Source organism: Phyllostomus hastatus, unplaced genomic scaffold, assembly GCF_019186645.2.
Source record: "Phyllostomus hastatus isolate PE091 unplaced genomic scaffold, TTU_PhHast_1.1 phas_contig_62, whole genome shotgun sequence".
NCBI lineage: Eukaryota > Metazoa > Chordata > Mammalia > Chiroptera > Phyllostomidae > Phyllostomus > Phyllostomus hastatus.
In genome coordinates, this window is record NW_025333921.1 from 1,140,783 (window position 1) to 1,159,446 (window position 18,664).

At 34.7% G+C, this 18,664-nt stretch overlaps 1 protein-coding gene and 1 pseudogene across 10 annotated transcripts in view; one reads left to right on the forward strand and one right to left on the reverse strand.

The window, feature by feature from the left end:
- RALGAPA1 (Ral GTPase activating protein catalytic subunit alpha 1) overlaps window positions 1–18,664 on the reverse strand; it is a 262,117-nt gene that overhangs the window by 209,115 nt on the left and 34,338 nt on the right. For all 10 annotated transcript variants that reach the window (XM_045848431.1, XM_045848430.1, XM_045848425.1 and 7 more), the window contains exons 2-6: window positions 11,896–12,006; window positions 11,184–11,233; window positions 7,984–8,041; window positions 2,639–2,682; window positions 711–888 (exon numbers count right to left, since the gene is read on the reverse strand). In XM_045848431.1, the coding sequence (XP_045704387.1) occupies window positions 711–888; window positions 2,639–2,682; window positions 7,984–8,041; window positions 11,184–11,233; window positions 11,896–12,006 (441 nt within the window). The remainder of the gene's footprint in view (window positions 1–710; window positions 889–2,638; window positions 2,683–7,983; window positions 8,042–11,183; window positions 11,234–11,895; window positions 12,007–18,664) is intronic.
- On the forward strand, window positions 12,393–13,635 carry LOC123825104 (annotated as a pseudogene).

Here is an 18,664-nt window from a genome sequence, read left to right on the forward strand (position 1 = left end):
GAAATTGGAGATAAATGTAAACAGCCTATATTAACTATGTATTCCTGATGCTTTGACATCAGGGGCCTTGAGGGCCCTGGACAGAATGCCCTTTCCAGAACTATCTAATTCCTAGAGATAGTAAAAATAGGCCTGAGAGTGTGCCTTTTATATACAAACCAGCCAACCCAGAGTCCACACCTCTACTGCCTCCTCTATTGGACTCACTCAGGGCTACCATTCCCCCTACCAAATCACTGTAGGGCCAAGTACGAGACAACTAGGGACAACTACTCATGCCCCAGAGCCTGCTAAAGTTTTCCAAACTAGCCAATTCTCGTTCTGCTCACCCTGTACCGAACATTCCTCCCTGCAGAAATCACAATAAGGGCTCTTCCCCATGACCCTCACCCCACATCCCCCATCCCACCTGACTGACCCTGGTACTTCCCACTGTGGCCAGCCTCTCTGGCGTGGCATGCCCTCTCCTCTTGGGATATCTGAATAACACATATTTTTTTAATGGCAATCATCTCCTGGTCTGTTGAAGTCATCATACCTGATGAATGAAACCTATGTTTTAAAATATGGCCTCAGCTTACTCAGTTAATAGATATTTGTTTAAAATATATTAACAAACTACATAAGAAATTTTAAAATATTTAAAAATATACTAATAAACTGCACAGGAAATTTAAAAATACTAATGTATAAGATGTCATGAATCTTACTTTCTTGAAGGTTAAGTGGAGGATTGATGAGATTATCTAGAGTTCGAGGTCCATGTTCAGACTGCGGTGCTGCAAACCCAGGGATTAAGCAGGAAAACATCCAAAGCTGCTCTCTGCTGCAGTTATTATGAAGAGCTTGCAACCATAATAAGAAAAGGCGAACACCTTCCCGCCTGATCTAAAATAAAATAAAATGAAAAACAGTATTTTTACTTACGCGAATACTTTCTTCTTTTTAAGGCCAAAATTCTCTAGAAGATGATTACAGAATGACACTTTGCAAGAGAGAATGGAGGGAGAAGGAGAAAGGAAGGGGGGGTTGGATATTACACCCACAACATTTACTAAACCCTCAGTATCTTTATATTTAAATTCATGGATTTTGAACAAATAAAAACTGAATTTGGTTGTAACTACTTAAAGCCATCAGGTAATTTTTACTTTACAATTTCCAACTGAAAAAAATGGGAAAATCATTTCCTTCTTATTTACTTCCCTCCTTTATATAAACCACCAGTCTAATCCAAGAAGCAAGAGGAGAGAGGACAATGAGTCTTCCTTGCTGTAATAAGTTTAGTAAAAGGAGGAATGAGTATGGGGAGCCTCATGAGCTAACTCAATGTTCTTGTCTTTAAAAAGCTTTTCACTGTCTGAAATTATCTCATTTAGTTATCATTTCTGCTAAGCTGCAAAGCAAGAATTTTGGCCTATTTATTGACTGTTTTCTAAGAACCCACAACAATGCCCCAAACACAAAAGACAATACATATTTCAATGAATGAATAAATTCTTTCCTAGGAAGAGAACTGGAAAAAGATGTTTTGTTTTGTTTTAATTCAACCTCAGATAAGCAAAACATAAAGTTTTTCGCTAACCTAACCTCAGTGAACTTTGGAAATCATCCTACTACAGCTGTGATAATGGCCACTATCAAAGCTACTTAACTGCTTCTATCACATGGTTTGCTTAGAAAACAGGCTAAAGATGTTGTAGGAAGGCTTATTCCTTTGTACTGCTACTCCCAAACCTTGATGCCAAAAGTACCTACAATATAACTTTTATCTAACCTACAGCAAGATGTTTTGGACTGGGTAGCTTCTCTTACCATAGTACAATAAGATAATGACAAAGAAAAAAATTTATATAGATCTCTTACCTCCTTCCTTTATACTAGCTGTGATTAAATGAATAGTAATTCATGACTAACTTTTGTCTTTAGAAGACCACAGAGGAAAGTATTTCTGGTGAACAAGTTAATGCAGTGGCAAAACTACAATAATTTTCAATAGCCTGGTTAACCTAGTATGTATTTTTATACATACGGGGTATGTTGCTATATTTTAAATGAATTCAGTTCAATTAAGTAGACTAAAAACAATTCAAAATTCTTTAGGAAAAAGTTGATGTAAAAGATGACTATATGTGCCCTAAGTGGTGTGGCTCAGTGGGTTAGGCATCATCCCGCAAACTGAAAGGTCATGGTGTGATTGTAGGTCAGGTCACACGCCTGGGTTGGGGGCCAGGTTCCAGGTTGGGGGCTGGGTTCTGGGTTGGGGGTGTGTGAGAAGCAATGAATTGATATTTCTCTCCCACATCTGTATTTCTCCCTTTCACCCTCCATTCCCTTCTCTCTAAAAATAAATAACATCTTATAAAAAGAAAAAAGACTGTATGCTTTATTTATTTTTTAAAAAGTTATAGAAAAGGCCCTGGCTGCGTAGCTCAGTGGATTGAGTGCAGGCTGGGAACCAAAGCATCGCAGGTTCGATTCCCAGTCAGGGCACATGCCTGGGTTGCAGGCCACAGCCCCCAGCAACCACACATTAATGTTTCTCTCTCTCTCTCTCTCCCTCCCTCCCTTCCCTCTCTAAAAATAAATAAATAAAATCTTAAAAAAAAAGTTATAGAAAAGAAATATCATAATATACCTTCAAGGAGTTTCCTGTGTGAAGTAGTTTCTTTAAAATCAGACCTAAAGAGAAAACATTAAATATTCACATCTTGTATTTTTCTAAATGTCAGCATTCTCAGTCAGACTTGAAAACACTTTAAAACAAGTCCTTGGCAACCTCCAAATTATTATTGGTGACCGTGTTATCCCTCCGGCCATAATCTTGGGACCAGAAGAGTATATAAAAAGTCACCCATTCAACACATGGTTTACTGCAATTAAATATGATGTAGTCTATTGAACAAACTCTAAACCCAAAAATTGCATTCAATATAACAATCTTCATACACCTTTTATTTAGACTGAGAATATAATTATATATTTCTCCATCACTAACACAAATTAAAAACCACTATAGAAAACTTCCATTTAGTGAAGCATACAAGCATCTATAACTCTAATATTTTCTAACAAATATTTCTATTGTATTGAGTTTTCAAAATATTCAAAACCATCAAAATATACAAAACCATTATTTAAAAAAAATTATATGTTTCTAATCTACAATAAAATACTGAAATAACATCAACAAACATCCAGAGGTCTACCATTTGTCTAGATGAATCTAAATATAGTCCTATGTTTCTTATAATGTCAAAAATTTCATTTATTCACATTATCTATAATGCTTTACCTAACAGTACAAGCACCACTGAAGCCTCCTGTGAAACCATCCTGAATCATTTTCCAGATTTTGGCATTAATTATCTCTAAAAATATTTTATATTACTACTTATTTATAAATCCATAAAATATATAGAATTGTTTTATGTTTAAATATTTATACCAGTTAACAAGAATTTATTCCATAGCTATTTGTTCTAATCCTCTATTTTTTATTCTTTCTAGCAGAGTTTATATACAAATGATCAAGCCTGTGACTTTATTTGGTTAAGTTTCATATGTCATAGAAAAATAAGGTTTAATGTTTCAACAAACTGTTGATTTATTTGTAATTCCCTTCCTTATGTTTGAGCAAACTCAATTTCTTAAGGCAATACTATGTGAAGCCCAGCCATGAGCTCTCCTAAAAATTTATATATGCTAACGGCCATGTGGTGTCATGTACTGGAACCTGGAATAGAAAAAGAACACAAAAAAAGAACACAAGTGGAAAACTAATCAAATCTGAGTTAAGTTTGAGGTTTAAGAAATAGTAAAAACAAAACAAAATCTTGTATGTATGGTGTCATACAAAACATGTCATTCTATACATTGTTTTTCCTTTTACATCTAGCATTGGCTTCTGATACTTATATTGATGTATGTAGCTCTAATTATTTCATTTTAACTTCTCTATTACTCTATCCCATTGTAAGAATATACCATTCATCTTAATGTTAGGACATTTGGTTTGTTTTCAAAATTTTGCTACTCCAAAGATTATAGTAAATGTTCTTGTTCATGATTCCCTGTATGCATGAGTTTCCCCAGGATATATAAATGGAAACAAGATTAATCACAACTTTACTAAATATTGAAAAATTCCCTCTAAAGTAGTTAAGGAGATTAGCAGTACTGCTAGCAGCATATGAGAGTACTACAGTAACACATTATTGGCAACACAAAAAAATGGTCAGTGAGTGTTAAGTGTTAAATATTTTAATGTTTCACTTGATGTCTCCTATTGACATTCAGCATCTTTTCATTTGGCCACTCAAGTTTCTGCAGATGGCCTGTCATATCTTTGATTTTTCAGCTGGGTTATTTTGTTTAACATGAGAGTTCCTTATTATATGTTATGACTACTAATTCGATGTCAGTTCTACAAATTGGAAATACATTCTTACAAGTAACTCAACTATGTTTTTACTAACTGGGATAGGTGGTATCTTCTAATATACAAAAGTTTTAAATTTCAGTACAGTCAATTTAACATGTTTTTCTTTTTACACATACTTACTGTGTCTAATTAAATACCATCCTACCTTGAAGTTATAAAGATAAACCAGCCCTGGCTGGTGTAGCTCAGTGGATTCAGCGCAAGCTGTGAACCAAAGGATCTCCAGTTTGATTCTTGGTAGGGGCACATGCCTGGGTTGCGGGTTCTTTCCCTGGTTGGGGGCCTCCAAAAGGCAACCATTCTATGTTTCTCTCCCCCTGTTTCTCCTACCCTTCCCCTCTCTCTAAAAATAAATAAATAAAATCTTTACCAAAAAAATCATTGCCATATATTAATGTAATATTTTAAATGACTACAGAATACACATTCTCAAGCACAATAAAACATTCTCCAGGTGAGACTATATTCTGAGCCACAAAATATCGCAAAAACTTGAAAAAGATCAATGTTATATAAAGTGTATTTTCTAACCACAAAAAATTTAAATTAGAAATCACACAGAAAAAAAATCTGTGCTAGCATCAACTATTTGAAAAGCTGAAAATGAAAATCACTCATAAGCATATGGGTCGAAGAAAACAAAAGGGATATTAGTATTTTCAACTGAATGAAAATCGAGTCACTGATTTACTTTCCTTTATACAGAATACAAAAAAGAAACAAGAGTTTTTTGATTCTTCTCAGTAACAAAGAAAAATAATCATTTATGTATATTCTCAGGTTAGATACTGGAACATTATTAATCATGACAACTAGACAGCCTAATAGTCTATGGAGATTTAAGTCTACATTCCTCAGAAGGCACAGTAAACTTCTGAAGTTCAGATATCTCAAAAGGTTGCTTCACAGACAACCTTTGAGGGCATTTTTGATTATGAAATACGAGACAGGGTTTCACTTCTATTGATCACCTTATCGGCAATTTAAGCCCTCTTCGGTAAAATGCCTACTCAAATATTTTCCCTATTTTTAAAAATGGACTTTTATTATTGAGTTGTAAGAATTCTTAATTTATTATGGGTGCTTCATTTCAGACTCAAACTTGACCTAAGAAGTTTATTCTAAAAGGCTTTACTATTTTGGATTTTTAGCCCCTGTATCAATCAATACCCCCTCTGTATGTCCAGAGCTGTTTTTTCTCTTTTAAAGTATTTTTTATTGATTATGCTATTAGTTTTCCCAATTTTCCCCCTTTATCCCCCTCCACCCTGCCCCCCAACCCCCCAGCATTCCCCTCCCCCCTTAGTTCTTGTCCATGGGTTGTACATATAAATTCTTTGAGTCCTCTGTTTCCTATACCATTTTTATCTTTCCCCATCTATTTTATACCCACTAATTATGCTTCTTCTTCCCTGTATCTTTCCCCCCCCATTCCTCCCTTCCCCCTCCCCACTGAACTCCCTCTGTGTGATGTCCATTTCTCTGATTCTGTTCCTGTTCTGGTTATTTGCTTAGTTTTTGTTTTCCTTTTAGGTTCAATTGTTAATAATTGTGAGTTTGTGTCATTTTACTGTTCAAATTTTGGTCTTTTTTTTTCCTTAGATAAGTCCCTTTAATGTTTCATATAATAAGGGCTTGGTGATGATGAACTCCTTTAACTTGACCTTATCTGGGAAGTACTTTATCTGCCCTTCCATTCTAAATGAAAGTTTTGCTGCATAGAGTAAGCTTGGATGTAGGTCCTTGCCTTTCATGACTTCAAATACTTTCCAGCCCCTTCTTGCCTATAAGGTTTCTTTTGAGAAATCAGCTGATAGCCTTATGGGAACTTTTTTGTAGGTAACTGTCTCCTTTTGTCTTGCTGCTTTTAGGATTTTCTCTTTGTTTTTAATCTTGGGTAACTTCATGATGATGTGCCTTGGATCTGTTCCTCTTTGGGTCCAACTTCTTTGGGACTCTCTGAGCTTCCTGGATTTCCTGGAAGTCTAGTTTCTTTGCCAGATTGGGGAAGTTTTCCTTCATTATTTGTTCAAATAAGTTTTCAATTTCTTGCTGTGGTTCTCCTTCTGGTACCCCTATAATTCGGATACTGGAACATTTTAGGTTGTCCCAGAGGATCCTCAGCCTCTCTTCATTTTTTTTGGATTCTTGTTTCTTCGTTCTGATCCAGTTGGATGTTTATTTCTTCCTTTTGTTCCAAATCATTGCTTTGAATCCTGGTTTCCTTCTTGTCACTGTTGGTTCCCTGAATATTTTGCTTTATTTCATTCTGGGTATCTTTCATTTGTTCTTTCATTTTTCAACCAAGCTCAATCAGTTCTGTGGGCATTTTGATTAGCAGGGCTTTAAATTCTCCATCAGATAGGTTGGCAATCTCCTCATTGCTTAGTTCTGAGGTTCTGCTGTATTCTTTCATTTGGGCCATATTTCTTTGTCTTGGCACACCTGATTAAGTTATAAGGTTCTTTTTTTTTCTTCTGGAACTCTTAATCGGTATGACTTACAGTTTCAAAGTCTCAGAGATGTCATTTGCTGTAACTGGTTAAGAAATGTAGGACCTAAATACATCTATGACTTGTTTTTTTTTTTATTTTAATTGTTGTTCAAGTACAGTTTTCTGCCTTTTACCCTCATCCCAGCCCACCCCCGCAGCCCTCCCCACCTCCCTCCCATTTCCACCCCGCCTTGTTTTTGTTCATGTGTCCTTTATACTTGTTCCTGTAAACCCTTCTCCTTTTCCCCTGAAATTCCCTCCCCTCTCTCCTCTGGTCACAGTATGACTTGTTTTTAAGAGAAACAAATACAATTTTTACAAACAAACATAAGGGTTATAGACATTCTACTTCAACAGATCTGGTGGTTGTCCACATATTCTCCAGAAGAGAAGGGTGATGAGAATCACTAGTAGTCAGTCCTGACATTGAGACAGTGAACCAAAGCCAGCAATTGCTTACTTGCAGATTCCTCTATAACATGAAGAGGAATATCTTATTATTATACCTTCAGAGCACTGGGGTGACACTGCAATTGTTACAGAACCAGACTTGAAATCAGAAAGTATCTTGGTTTAGTGCCTGGTAACAGAAGGTCTGTGAACTCCTGACTGTTTGGTCTCTGACAATAACCCGCAGCAGGTTTTTCTCCCCTACTTTTTCTCATCACCTTTGTCTCATAAGCTGGGAAGCTTTATTTTGATTCTTCAAGCAGTAAGCTTAACTCCAATTCTCCCCCACTTTTTGTGGACAAATTATACTGCTTGCTTTTGAACCTGGAGCCCATTGCTTCTGCTCTATTTGGCACTTTGCATTACTTTTCCATTCGTGATTCACAAAGATATTTATTTTGAAGCTGAGTCTGCTTTTATGTTTTTGGTTTTATCATACTACCACCATTGCTAATGTATGCAGAGTATAAGAACAGATAGAACAAAGAAATTCAATAAGCCATTGTGATAGGAAATCTTTCATCTATATTTTTATTTTATATTCCCAGTATTTAACATTTATTTCAAATGTTAAATACACACTTAAATTACTTACCAATACTATGAAACTGCCATCGCTGATGAATCCTTTCTGGAAGAAGTTGTAAAATTTTCTAAAAATCAATATAAATAAAACAATTTAAAAAAGAAGGAAAAGCAAGGAATGAATACATTCTGTGAAATGTGAAAAATTAAAGAGCTTACACTAAGGCTTTAAGAGTTTCTTATGTAAAAGACAGCATTACAATACAAATACAAATTAGTCTTTCAGCTAATATGAGTACTGGCACTATTTCTGCACTGGCATACATAACTTGAAAACCCCCCAAACAAGGTACACTAACAAAGACTTGAAACAGTAAATTAATGAAATTTATATTTTGCAATGATGTGGAAAATATATTTCAAAATGCTTATTTGCTATTCTTAGAATTCCTGCATTGTGGATATCACTGATAAGTTTTTAATTCTTTCAGATTTATATTCTTTAAGATTTGTGACATTTTCTCTTTTTGTGTAGTTCTTTCTCCTGTTTTGATAAATCATGAGGAAATATTTTGATTTCACCAAAATCTCATGAAATATTTGTACTACTGAGTTAATTCATGTGAACCCAAAGGAATCCATATGTTATAATGACTATAGGTTTGAGAACAAAATTTTAAAATTCAGGAGATCTATACAGTTAATATATATATAGGTTTTGATTAACTGTAAATACACATTTTTTACATATAATACTTTCAGAAATTTGCCTTTAATAATTTCTTTTACATGTTGCGTATGTATGGATTATTCTGGATTCACAGCTGCTATATGTACAATGCTGCTGAACTAAGCTCTCAGTACTCTGTTTACTGTATGACATTTGTGTGCGTGTGTAGTGTTACTGCAGCTCTTACTACTACTATTATTTAAAACTAGACACTTTATATAATGGTATCTTAACAATCCTCGCAACTATCCTAAAATAATTTATTAACTTTATTTGACAAATAAGAAAATGAGTAAAAGTACTGTGTTTAGGTTAGAAAGTAGAATAGCAGCCCTGGCTGAGTAGCTCAGTTGGTTAGAGTGTCCTCCCAACATGACAAGGTTGTGGGTTCCATCCTTGGTCAGGGCACATACAAGAATCAACCAACGAATGCATAAATAAGCAGAACATATTGATCTCTCTCTCTCTCTGCTTTCCTCTCTCTCTAAAAATAAACACATACATGAAAATTCTTTTTAAAACTACAAAAATCTTTCAAAAATAAAAAAGGAAGCAGAAGAACAGAGATTCCAACCTCAATATGCCAATTTCTAATACTTGTACTTTTATACTCTTTTGTTCAAAGGACAGTATGCGTGCTTTATGCCTCTCTATCTTCCCTTTGATATGATCTTCTTTTCTTTAGTCCTTCTCAAACAAGAGATGAAGAAATCACAAAGTTCTTCACAGATAAATGCTGGTCCCACATGAGATAAACTTCTTTACCTTTGCCCTCTTAATATTTCTTCCATAGCTGGCCAACAATTGTATAATTATATTTATTTTGGTGTAGAAAAATAAAAGTACAGAAAGTTGAAAAGACAAGTTTGTGACTATTCAAAAGCATTCCTAAATTATGACATGAAATTATTATTTAGATTTAACCCCTTATAAAATGTAAATAAACATGTCTATGTTTTTATGTGGTTAACATAAAAATGAGTGTAACTGTGTGTACTCTTAACTGCAAACAGAATATAAATATTATTATGCCATATTAATATTCTTATGCCATATTATTAATATTACATAATGAAGCTTTTTATTCCAGAAAGAACAAATCACTTTGTTTATAATGTCTTCATTTTAAAAAAAGTCATCATTAGTCTCTAAAGGTATATATTTATTGTTCTTGTTATAGGTAGAAAACATCACCAAATATTTTTTTCTAAAAGATGAAAACCCTGTATCTAATGTGAAATTTAGTGATTCATTAAAGACAAACATTACTGTTAAAAGAATAACTAATAATGAGCATATATTACATATAGAAAAATAAATATTAATAGAAAGAATGCCCCAATTAACTTATCAATCATTTCAGTTTTCTGAATTCAGCAAGCATGAATGTCTGAAGGAAGACTTTCCAGCAATTATTATCTCACCTTCTCTGTGGCTACTTTTAATCTTTCTCGAAACATTTGTGTTTTACTATTTGCCTTATAAATAATTCATGCAAACACTGGGGGAGGTAAATATAAGCAAATTCCTCAGGGTTAATGACTAATGACAATAAATGCAGAACCGATACCCATACCAGTTACTTCTATCTGAAACTCTAAAAAAAAAAAAAAAAAGCTATCTTTTTTTAGCTATGACTACATCATAGCTAAATCAACAGTTAAGAGAGGTATCAATCAGACTGCTCCAATCCTAAACTGCATCAAAATACAAAACAGTAAATTTTCTTTAATTCACAGCACAAAGAACAACTAAATCTTTAGGAAGTAACTTCCAAATTCCTTACTATGCCTTCAGAGTCACAAGGTCTAATCCTGGCTTTCTCCACATCTCTAAATTCTTGATAAACAGCAGAAAACTGTTATCACTGTTTAATTTCAAAGACAGGACAAAGAGCAAGGAGTTATTTTAAAAGCAGGTACTTGGGGGATAGAGAGCAGATGGGGGCTTACCCTAGTTTTTATTATTGTGGTAGAAATAAAACACAAATTTTAGCAAAGTATCAAATGTTGATGTTTTCTTCTGTTTATTTAGCAATAAAGACTTATTGCACAACCAAACAAAGTGATGCAGAACAACAATTTATAAAATATTCAACACTACTTTAATACATGTTTGCAATGAAAAGCAGTTAAAACAGAAACTATAAATTCCTTAGGTATATAACAGTTCTATGAAATTATCCTCTCAAGTGTTTTGGAATTTAAAAAAAAAAGTTCTCCATTTGTATAAACCTCCCTCAAATTAAAATTTTAACTTTTGTAAACATATTAAATACAGTACCAATTTTCTGGTGTCAAATGCAGAAAAACATAATTGTTTATATGTGAAAATAATATGCGTACCTCAAAAAATAATTAAGAATTAAATCAGGTATATTTTCAGGTTAAAAAGAAAAAACACCCAATTCAGTGATTTAGTTTTTGAAAAGCACAGCAGATTCACAGTGCTTTATTATATATTTTATAATTCAATATATTCTTTTGTATGATCCAAGAACTATTTTTGGGAAAAGTAAAGTTAGACTAGCAGATACTTACCTCAAAAATAAAAAGTATAGCATCCAATTCCTCCCTTTGAGACTTGTGACCTAAAACATTTTTACAGAAAAATATTTTAAACATAATCTTTTTATCTTCATTGTTAACAACCACTTTAATAGCCTAAAATAAAATACTTCTACCACTGAAGCTTTTTCTCAGAGATTTTTCATAAAATATTTAAAGTATTCTGTTCAATGTGAACATAGTATCAGAGTATCTCTTCTACTCTTTCTCAACAATTAAATTTATACATATTTATGTCTAAAAACAAATCATAGTATATCGTAGAAAACTTTTAAATGAACTCTAAAAATGACTGCTGAAACCTGACACATGCTCCTAGGGGAGAGCAAAGGAGAGGAAACGAGTAAACATGACTAGGAACAAGGCAAATCTCCTAAGCCTACTCAAAGTAGTAAGAATAGTATTATTAACCCATAGTTGTGAGGGGGTATTAAAAGCTACCTGACTGAAAAAGGACTTGTGGACATGGACAACAGTGTGGGGATTGCCACAGGGCTGGGAGTATGAGGGGACTAAATGGTAATGGGAAAAAAATACAATCAAGGTTAAATTTTTTTAAAAAGCTACCTGACTAAAAAAAGGAAGCAATACTAAAATTCCAATGCCCAAGAGTCTATTTTTAAATGAACATATGACAATTATTTGAAATATCAACATAAACCAGAATTGATTTTTAACATCTTACCTTTCTGTTTAAGACTAGCTTCAATAGTTACAAAATTCTCAAAGAACACATAATATATATGTGAAAAATGTTGGTCAAAAAATTGTTTAAGATCAACAGACTCTGCATTCTCTGAAAAATAAATGAAAACAGTTATAATGATTACTATTTACACATATGTTAAATTATGTTGAACAAATATGATAGTGACAAGTTTCCTTCAAAAAAGAACTGCTCCTAAAATTCTGCTATCAAATTATTTGAGGTATGTATTTATCTACACCCTTGTTCTCACAGTTTTAGTTTTTAAAGATTTTAGCTTTAATTTTAAGAGCTGATCAACTCATCATAACCTTTGTTTCCTAAAAAGAAAAAAACCTCCGAGAGACATTCAAAATCATTAACTAAACCAAAAAAAGGAGTTCAATTTTCAACTCACAGATATGCCTCTAATTTCTTCCTAAGACAGTTTAAAATTAGTATTTCCATTGAATAATAATATATTATGTCTAAAATAAATGTATTCAGTAAGTAGGTACCTAACAACAGGCTTTCTAAATAAGTACTTTAAGTATTACAAAACTTAAATATAGATGATATTGCTCTAAAAGAACTGTCAGTATAATACAGGGCACGCAAAACTAAACATACAGGGCTGGGCAAAAGTAGGCTTCCAGTTATATGTGGAACAGTTAATATTCTTCTTGTAATATTATTTATTAATTATTGTATTATTTGTATTTCAACTGTAAACCAACTTTCCCCACACCTATATAATTGTTAGCAAGGTAGACAATGTTAGGTTCTGAAAGTGAAGTGACAAAGTGAAAGTGAAGTGACAAAGTATAACGGCAATTTAGAAACACAAAAATTATTTTCAAAGCTCAATAAGGTATGAAAGTGGAGAAAGAAGAAACGCCTGAGGACAGACATATTACTTGAAAAGACCTTCAAGGAGAGGAAGGACTTTGGACATGAACTGATGAGGCTGAACAGGAAGGGCATTCTACACATAAAGAAACAGAATGAAGAACATGTGAATCATAATTGGACCCAGCAAAATGATTCATTTGGTTAGAGCATTTTAATAAAAATAAAACAGAAAAAGTATCTTGAGATATGCTATGAAATGTTCTCAATGCAAACTAAGAAGACTGAATTTATTACTTAAAGCAAGACATCTGTAGGTGTATAATATGTATTCATGCATTTCATCGTTTGGCTTATTTTCTGGGGAAATAAAGAAAAAAGGGGAAACAGCAAACTTTCTTTTTAGCCTTTCTGCTGCAGGCCTCAGTGGCTGCTGTCAAAAGGGGCAAATTTACGAAACCTGAGAAGGAGGTACTGGTCCTGGCCAGATGCTACTCTGAAAGCAAAGCGGTCATCCTGATGAACACTGAAGATGGCACTTCAGACCATCCCTATATCCATGTTGTGGTGACTGGAAGTGACCACTATCCCTGCAAAATGACAGCTGCCATTGGCCAGAAGAAAACTGCCAAGAGGTCAAAGATCAAGTCTTTTGTGAAAGTTTCTAACTATAATCACCTCATGCCCACAAGGAACTGTATGGATATCCCCTTGGACAAAACAGTCGTCAACTAGGAGGTCTTCAGAGGCCCTGCTCTGAAACTCAAGGCCCAGTGGGAGGCCAAGATCAAGTTCAAAGAGAGGTACAAGACTGGCAAGAACAAATGGTTCATCAAAAGCTGCAGTTTTAGATCGTTTTGGTTTCACTCATTAAAAATAAAAAAAATTTAAAAAATAAAAAAGCCCCACCTTTTTACTTTATGCATTTCCAACTATTCAAGTTTGTTTATGAATAAAACACACAATTTCTTTTATAATAAAAAATAAATTGGAAGCCTGGCTAGTGTGGTTCAGTGGATTGAGTGCCAACCTATGAACCGAAGGGTCACCAGTTCGATTCCCAGTCAGGGAATGCATATGCCGGTTTGCAGGCCAGGTCCCCAGCTGGGGGCACAAAAAAGGCAACCACACATTGATGTTTCTCTCCCTTTCTTTCCCCCTCCCTTCCCCTCTCTCTAAAACAAAATAAATAAAATCTTTAAAAGAATAAATTAGAAAAAGCCAACTGGGAAAAAATTTTAAAAAAATTTTTTTTTACCTGGGAGTGAGACAGAGAATAAACTATTATTTGTTCATAAACTCAAGTTTAGGGTAAACATCAATTAATTTCTTGGACCGCTCTAACACTCAATGGAAGATTTCAGAATAAAGTTAAATACTAACAATATACAGACAGCACTTTAAACTCTCCGTTGTGAATTATCTTCCCTATGTATTCATAATAATTCCTTAGTGATGTCTCATCTATGGAATTTTCCAAGATTGTTTTCCATTTGCTCTACTCTCTCAAAGGAAAAGATAGATGCCTTCTATCTCTTCTCTATTCTCTTAGATTCTCTATATTTCTCTCTTATGGAAATAACTATATTTCAAGAGTTCTCATCTTTTTTTCTAGAACTAGTCTATAGCTTCTTTTTTTAAAGTATATTTTACTGATTATGTTATTACAGTTGTGCCATTTTTTTCCTCCCTTTTATTCCCCTTCGCCCAATATAACCATTCCCCCTCCAGCATTCCTCTCAGGCATGTGCCCTGACTGGGAATCGAACCAGCAACCCTTTGGTTTGCAGGTCAGCACTCCATCCACTGAGCAACACTGGCCAGGGCCTACTGTTAGTTCTTAAAAGTTCTCACCACATGAAATAAACTTTGCAATTATGAATATGATGACATGTCAGCTAGATTTACCGTGGTGATCATTTTGCAATATATAAAACATTGAACCATTATGTTGTACACCTGAAACTAATACTAGGTTATTTTTCAATTACACCTCAATTTTAAAAAAAGAATAAAGCTGGAGAACACATGCTTTCCAATTTCTAAACCTACTACAAAGTTAGTTATAAGACAGAGTGGTGCTGGAATAAGGATGGACACATAAATGAACTGAATAATTGGAGCCCAGAAATAAAATCTTACATTGATGGTCAAATGATTTTTAACAAGGATATTAAGACAACAAAATGGGGGGGAAATAGTCTTTTCAACAAGTGGTGCTGGGACAAATGGATATTCAAAACACTGAAACAGTACGACTATCTCATACCATATAGAAAAATTAACTCAAAATAAACCAAAACACCACATATAAAACCAAAACTTAAAAAACTCTTATAAGAAAACATGATCTTGGAATAGTCAATTGTTGCTTAGATATGACACCAAAAACAAAAGCAACAACAACAAAAAATAAATTGGACTTCATCAAAACTCAGAACTTTTTTGCTTCAAATGACACTAAAGAAAAAACCTACAGGTCCTGGCTGGTGTGGCTCAGTGGATTGAGTGCCGGCCTTTGAACCAAAAGGTCGCCAGTTTGTTTTGATTTCCTGTCAGGCCACATGCCTGGGTTGTGGGCCAGGTATCTGATAGGGGGCACTCGAGAAGCAACCACACACTAATGTTTCTCCCTCCCTTCTCTTCTCTCTGAAAATAAATAAATAAAATCTTTTTAAAAACCTACAGAATGAAAAAAATATTTGAAAACCATATGCCTGACAAGGCACTAGTATTCAGAATCTAGAAAGAACTCTTAGAACTATAAAAAGAAATATAACCCAATTAAAAATAGGCAAGGTGGGTTGTGGGCTGGGTCCCCACTTGAGGGCATGCAAGAAGCACCTGGCTGATGTATCTCTTGCACATCAATGCTTCTCTTCCTCTCTTTCTCCCTCCTCTTCCCTCTCTCTAAAAATAAATAAATAAATAAAATCCTAAAAAAAAAAAAGGCAAGGGATTTGAATAGACATATCTCACAAACAAACAAACAAACTAACAAACAAACACATACAAATGACTAATAAGCACATGAAAAGATGCTCATCATCATTAGCCATAATGGAAGTGCAAATCAAAGCCACAATGAGATATGATTTCCTGTCCACTACAATGGCTATGTTAGCATAGGTAGCTAAACATTAATAAAGGTAGCAAAGGAAATCGGACATTATGCATAATCAATTAGGGAGCATAAACCTCCTCAACCAAGAAGCTACAGCTTCACAAACCCCAGAGGGGTAACATATTGCCAGACCAAGGGGATTAACACTCCTCCCTACCTGTACAAAGAGGAAAAACTGACTTTTTAGTCTCCCTGGTCCACTAGCCCAGACTACAGGGAAAGGTAAGCACATGGGCAATAGGAGCAAAGATGGCAACCATAGAGGCCTGTCAGTCTAGCCTGGGGAAAAGACTGGATTGGATAAGGGACACATAACCTCAAAGATCTAGGAAGTAGAAACCATCTGGCCCTAGCAGCCCCACAGCCGACAGCCACGTAGTCTCCAACTGTAGGTTCCCGGCACAGCCAGGAACAGCCTAAGCTACCTAGATGGGGACTGAGACTGCTGATGGTACAGAACTTTTGGACCTTGGCCTGTTTTTGGCTTGATGAAGAGAAGACTGGACTTCTTCCATGATTAAATGGAAGGAGATGAGACTTGGGAAGCCAGGGGCACTCCCTGATTCTGCACCTGGCACCACAAATAAATCTTACCATGCCACAATCTCCCATACATGGGTCTGCTAGAATGCTTTCCTTGTTACAATTCAAGAACCCCACTTCACCAGCAACAGCTGTACTCAGAAACATAAACAATAACGAGTGTTGGCAAGCATGTAGGGAAATTTTGATCTTCATTCGTTGCTGGTGGAATATAATTGATGTAGCTGCTTTACAAACAGTTTGGCAGTTCTCCAAAAGTTAAATATAGAATTATCAAATGACCCAGCAATTCACCTCCTAGAATGTGTATACCCAAGAATTGAAAATTTGGCCACATAAATACTTAAACATTATTATTCATAATAGTCAATAAGTGAAAATAATCCAAATGTCCATCAATTTATTAATAGATAAACAAAATGTGATATATCCATACAACTGAATATTATTCAGCCATAAGGAGTAATGAAGTACTGCTGTATATTAAAATGTGGATGAACTTTGAAAACATTACATTAAGTAAAACTAATGTTAAGTAAAAATAGCCAGAAACAAAAGACCACAAATTTTATGATTTCATTTACAATGAAACATGTAGAACAGTCAAATCAATACAGATGAAAAGCAGATTAATGGTTGCCAGGGGCAAGAAGTATGGGGAAATGAGGAGTGACTGGTAATAGGTTTCTGGTTTTTTTTTTCTTATTTTGCTGATCTATCCTTTTAGGTAGTCTAATGTTCAACTCATATGACATCCCAATTTATGAGGTTTGCCAGACTCTTAACTGAATCTGAGAGCTAGTCTGAAAAGAATCTGAAAAAAAAAGTTAATGGAAATCAGAATGAAAAAATAAATTTTTTCTAAGTCTAGAAATTGCAAACGGTTGTATCACCAATTACTGAAGTTTACTGCAACCAAATGCATTACCCTCACTTTTACAGAATCAAGACTAGCTAGCTCTTAATACATCATTACATAAAATATTGTCTTCTACTTTTTTAATTGAGTAGTCAGACAATAAGAGTAATCAAAATACAGCACTACTGATATTCTGGCTCTAATTCCACACCTCCAAAATAAAAACTAATGTCTCATTTCATTTCCACTCAAAGGCAGTCTTCTGTACAATGAAAATAATTAAACATATGCATATTTGAAGAGTAAGAGAGTAAATACTATTACATTGGGGGTAAAACATACTTTAAAACAACAAAGGATAAAAGCAGAATAAAATAGAATGTATTGGATTCTGAACACACTATAGAGACCATGCTTCTCAAACCATCATAGAAAGGCTAGTTTTTGTTTTTAATTCCAATTCATTAGGGACTAATACTTTATAGTAAGTGAATCACTAGAAAAGAAAGTGAAAAGTGCTGAGAATGGTCTACCAGGGGTGTCCAACTCTTTGGTGTCTCTGGGCCACTCTGGAAGAAGAGTTGTCTTGAGCCACACATTAAATATATTGTGACACATAATCACAAAAAATCTCATAATGTTTTAAGTAAATTTACGATTTTGTGTTGGGCTACATTCATAGCCATCCAGGGCCACAGGCTAGACACCCCTGGATGGCACCCCATTGAATAAGACAAGTCTACTAATCTGTGCTTGGATGTCACAGCATCATCAAATTGGCATGAGCTCTTCAACACTTTCAATTTCTGCATTCAACTGTTGCAGAGATGTAGTAAAACAGCTGATAAACCAGTACCAGTCTTCAGACTACAATCTGAATAGCAGTAACACTGACTGGGAATGAATGATGCAGAGTTACAGTGTATAGGCTGAGTAGCCTTGATATGAATTAGTGCTAGCAGTGAGAAATCTGTTCCTACTATGAATTCATCAATAAAACCAGGATTTCAAAGAGTAGTATGAGTCGCATAATCTCTACTTCCTAAATCCTCACTAAAACCTCGTTACCAAATCTCATAAATCATCTCCCCAGTGTCTCCCACTCATTCCTTTCTATTTACCTTGCCATTAAATCATCATCTCTAGGGTAAGCTTGTTAGACAGCTTCCTTCCAGGTTCCTGCATTCATATCTATGCTCTCACCATTACCTTCACTGTGGGAGAAGTCAGAGATGCAATATGGCTCCAGCAGTAAAGGCATCTGGGAAATGCTGGACTGGGTTTAACCTTCTGTGGCTGTTTAACTCTCTTAGCCTCAGGCTTGACTGACTACCCAGAAAGCCAAAATGCTACACAAAGATAAATGTCATGCCCCCCAGGAAGGAGGTTGATGA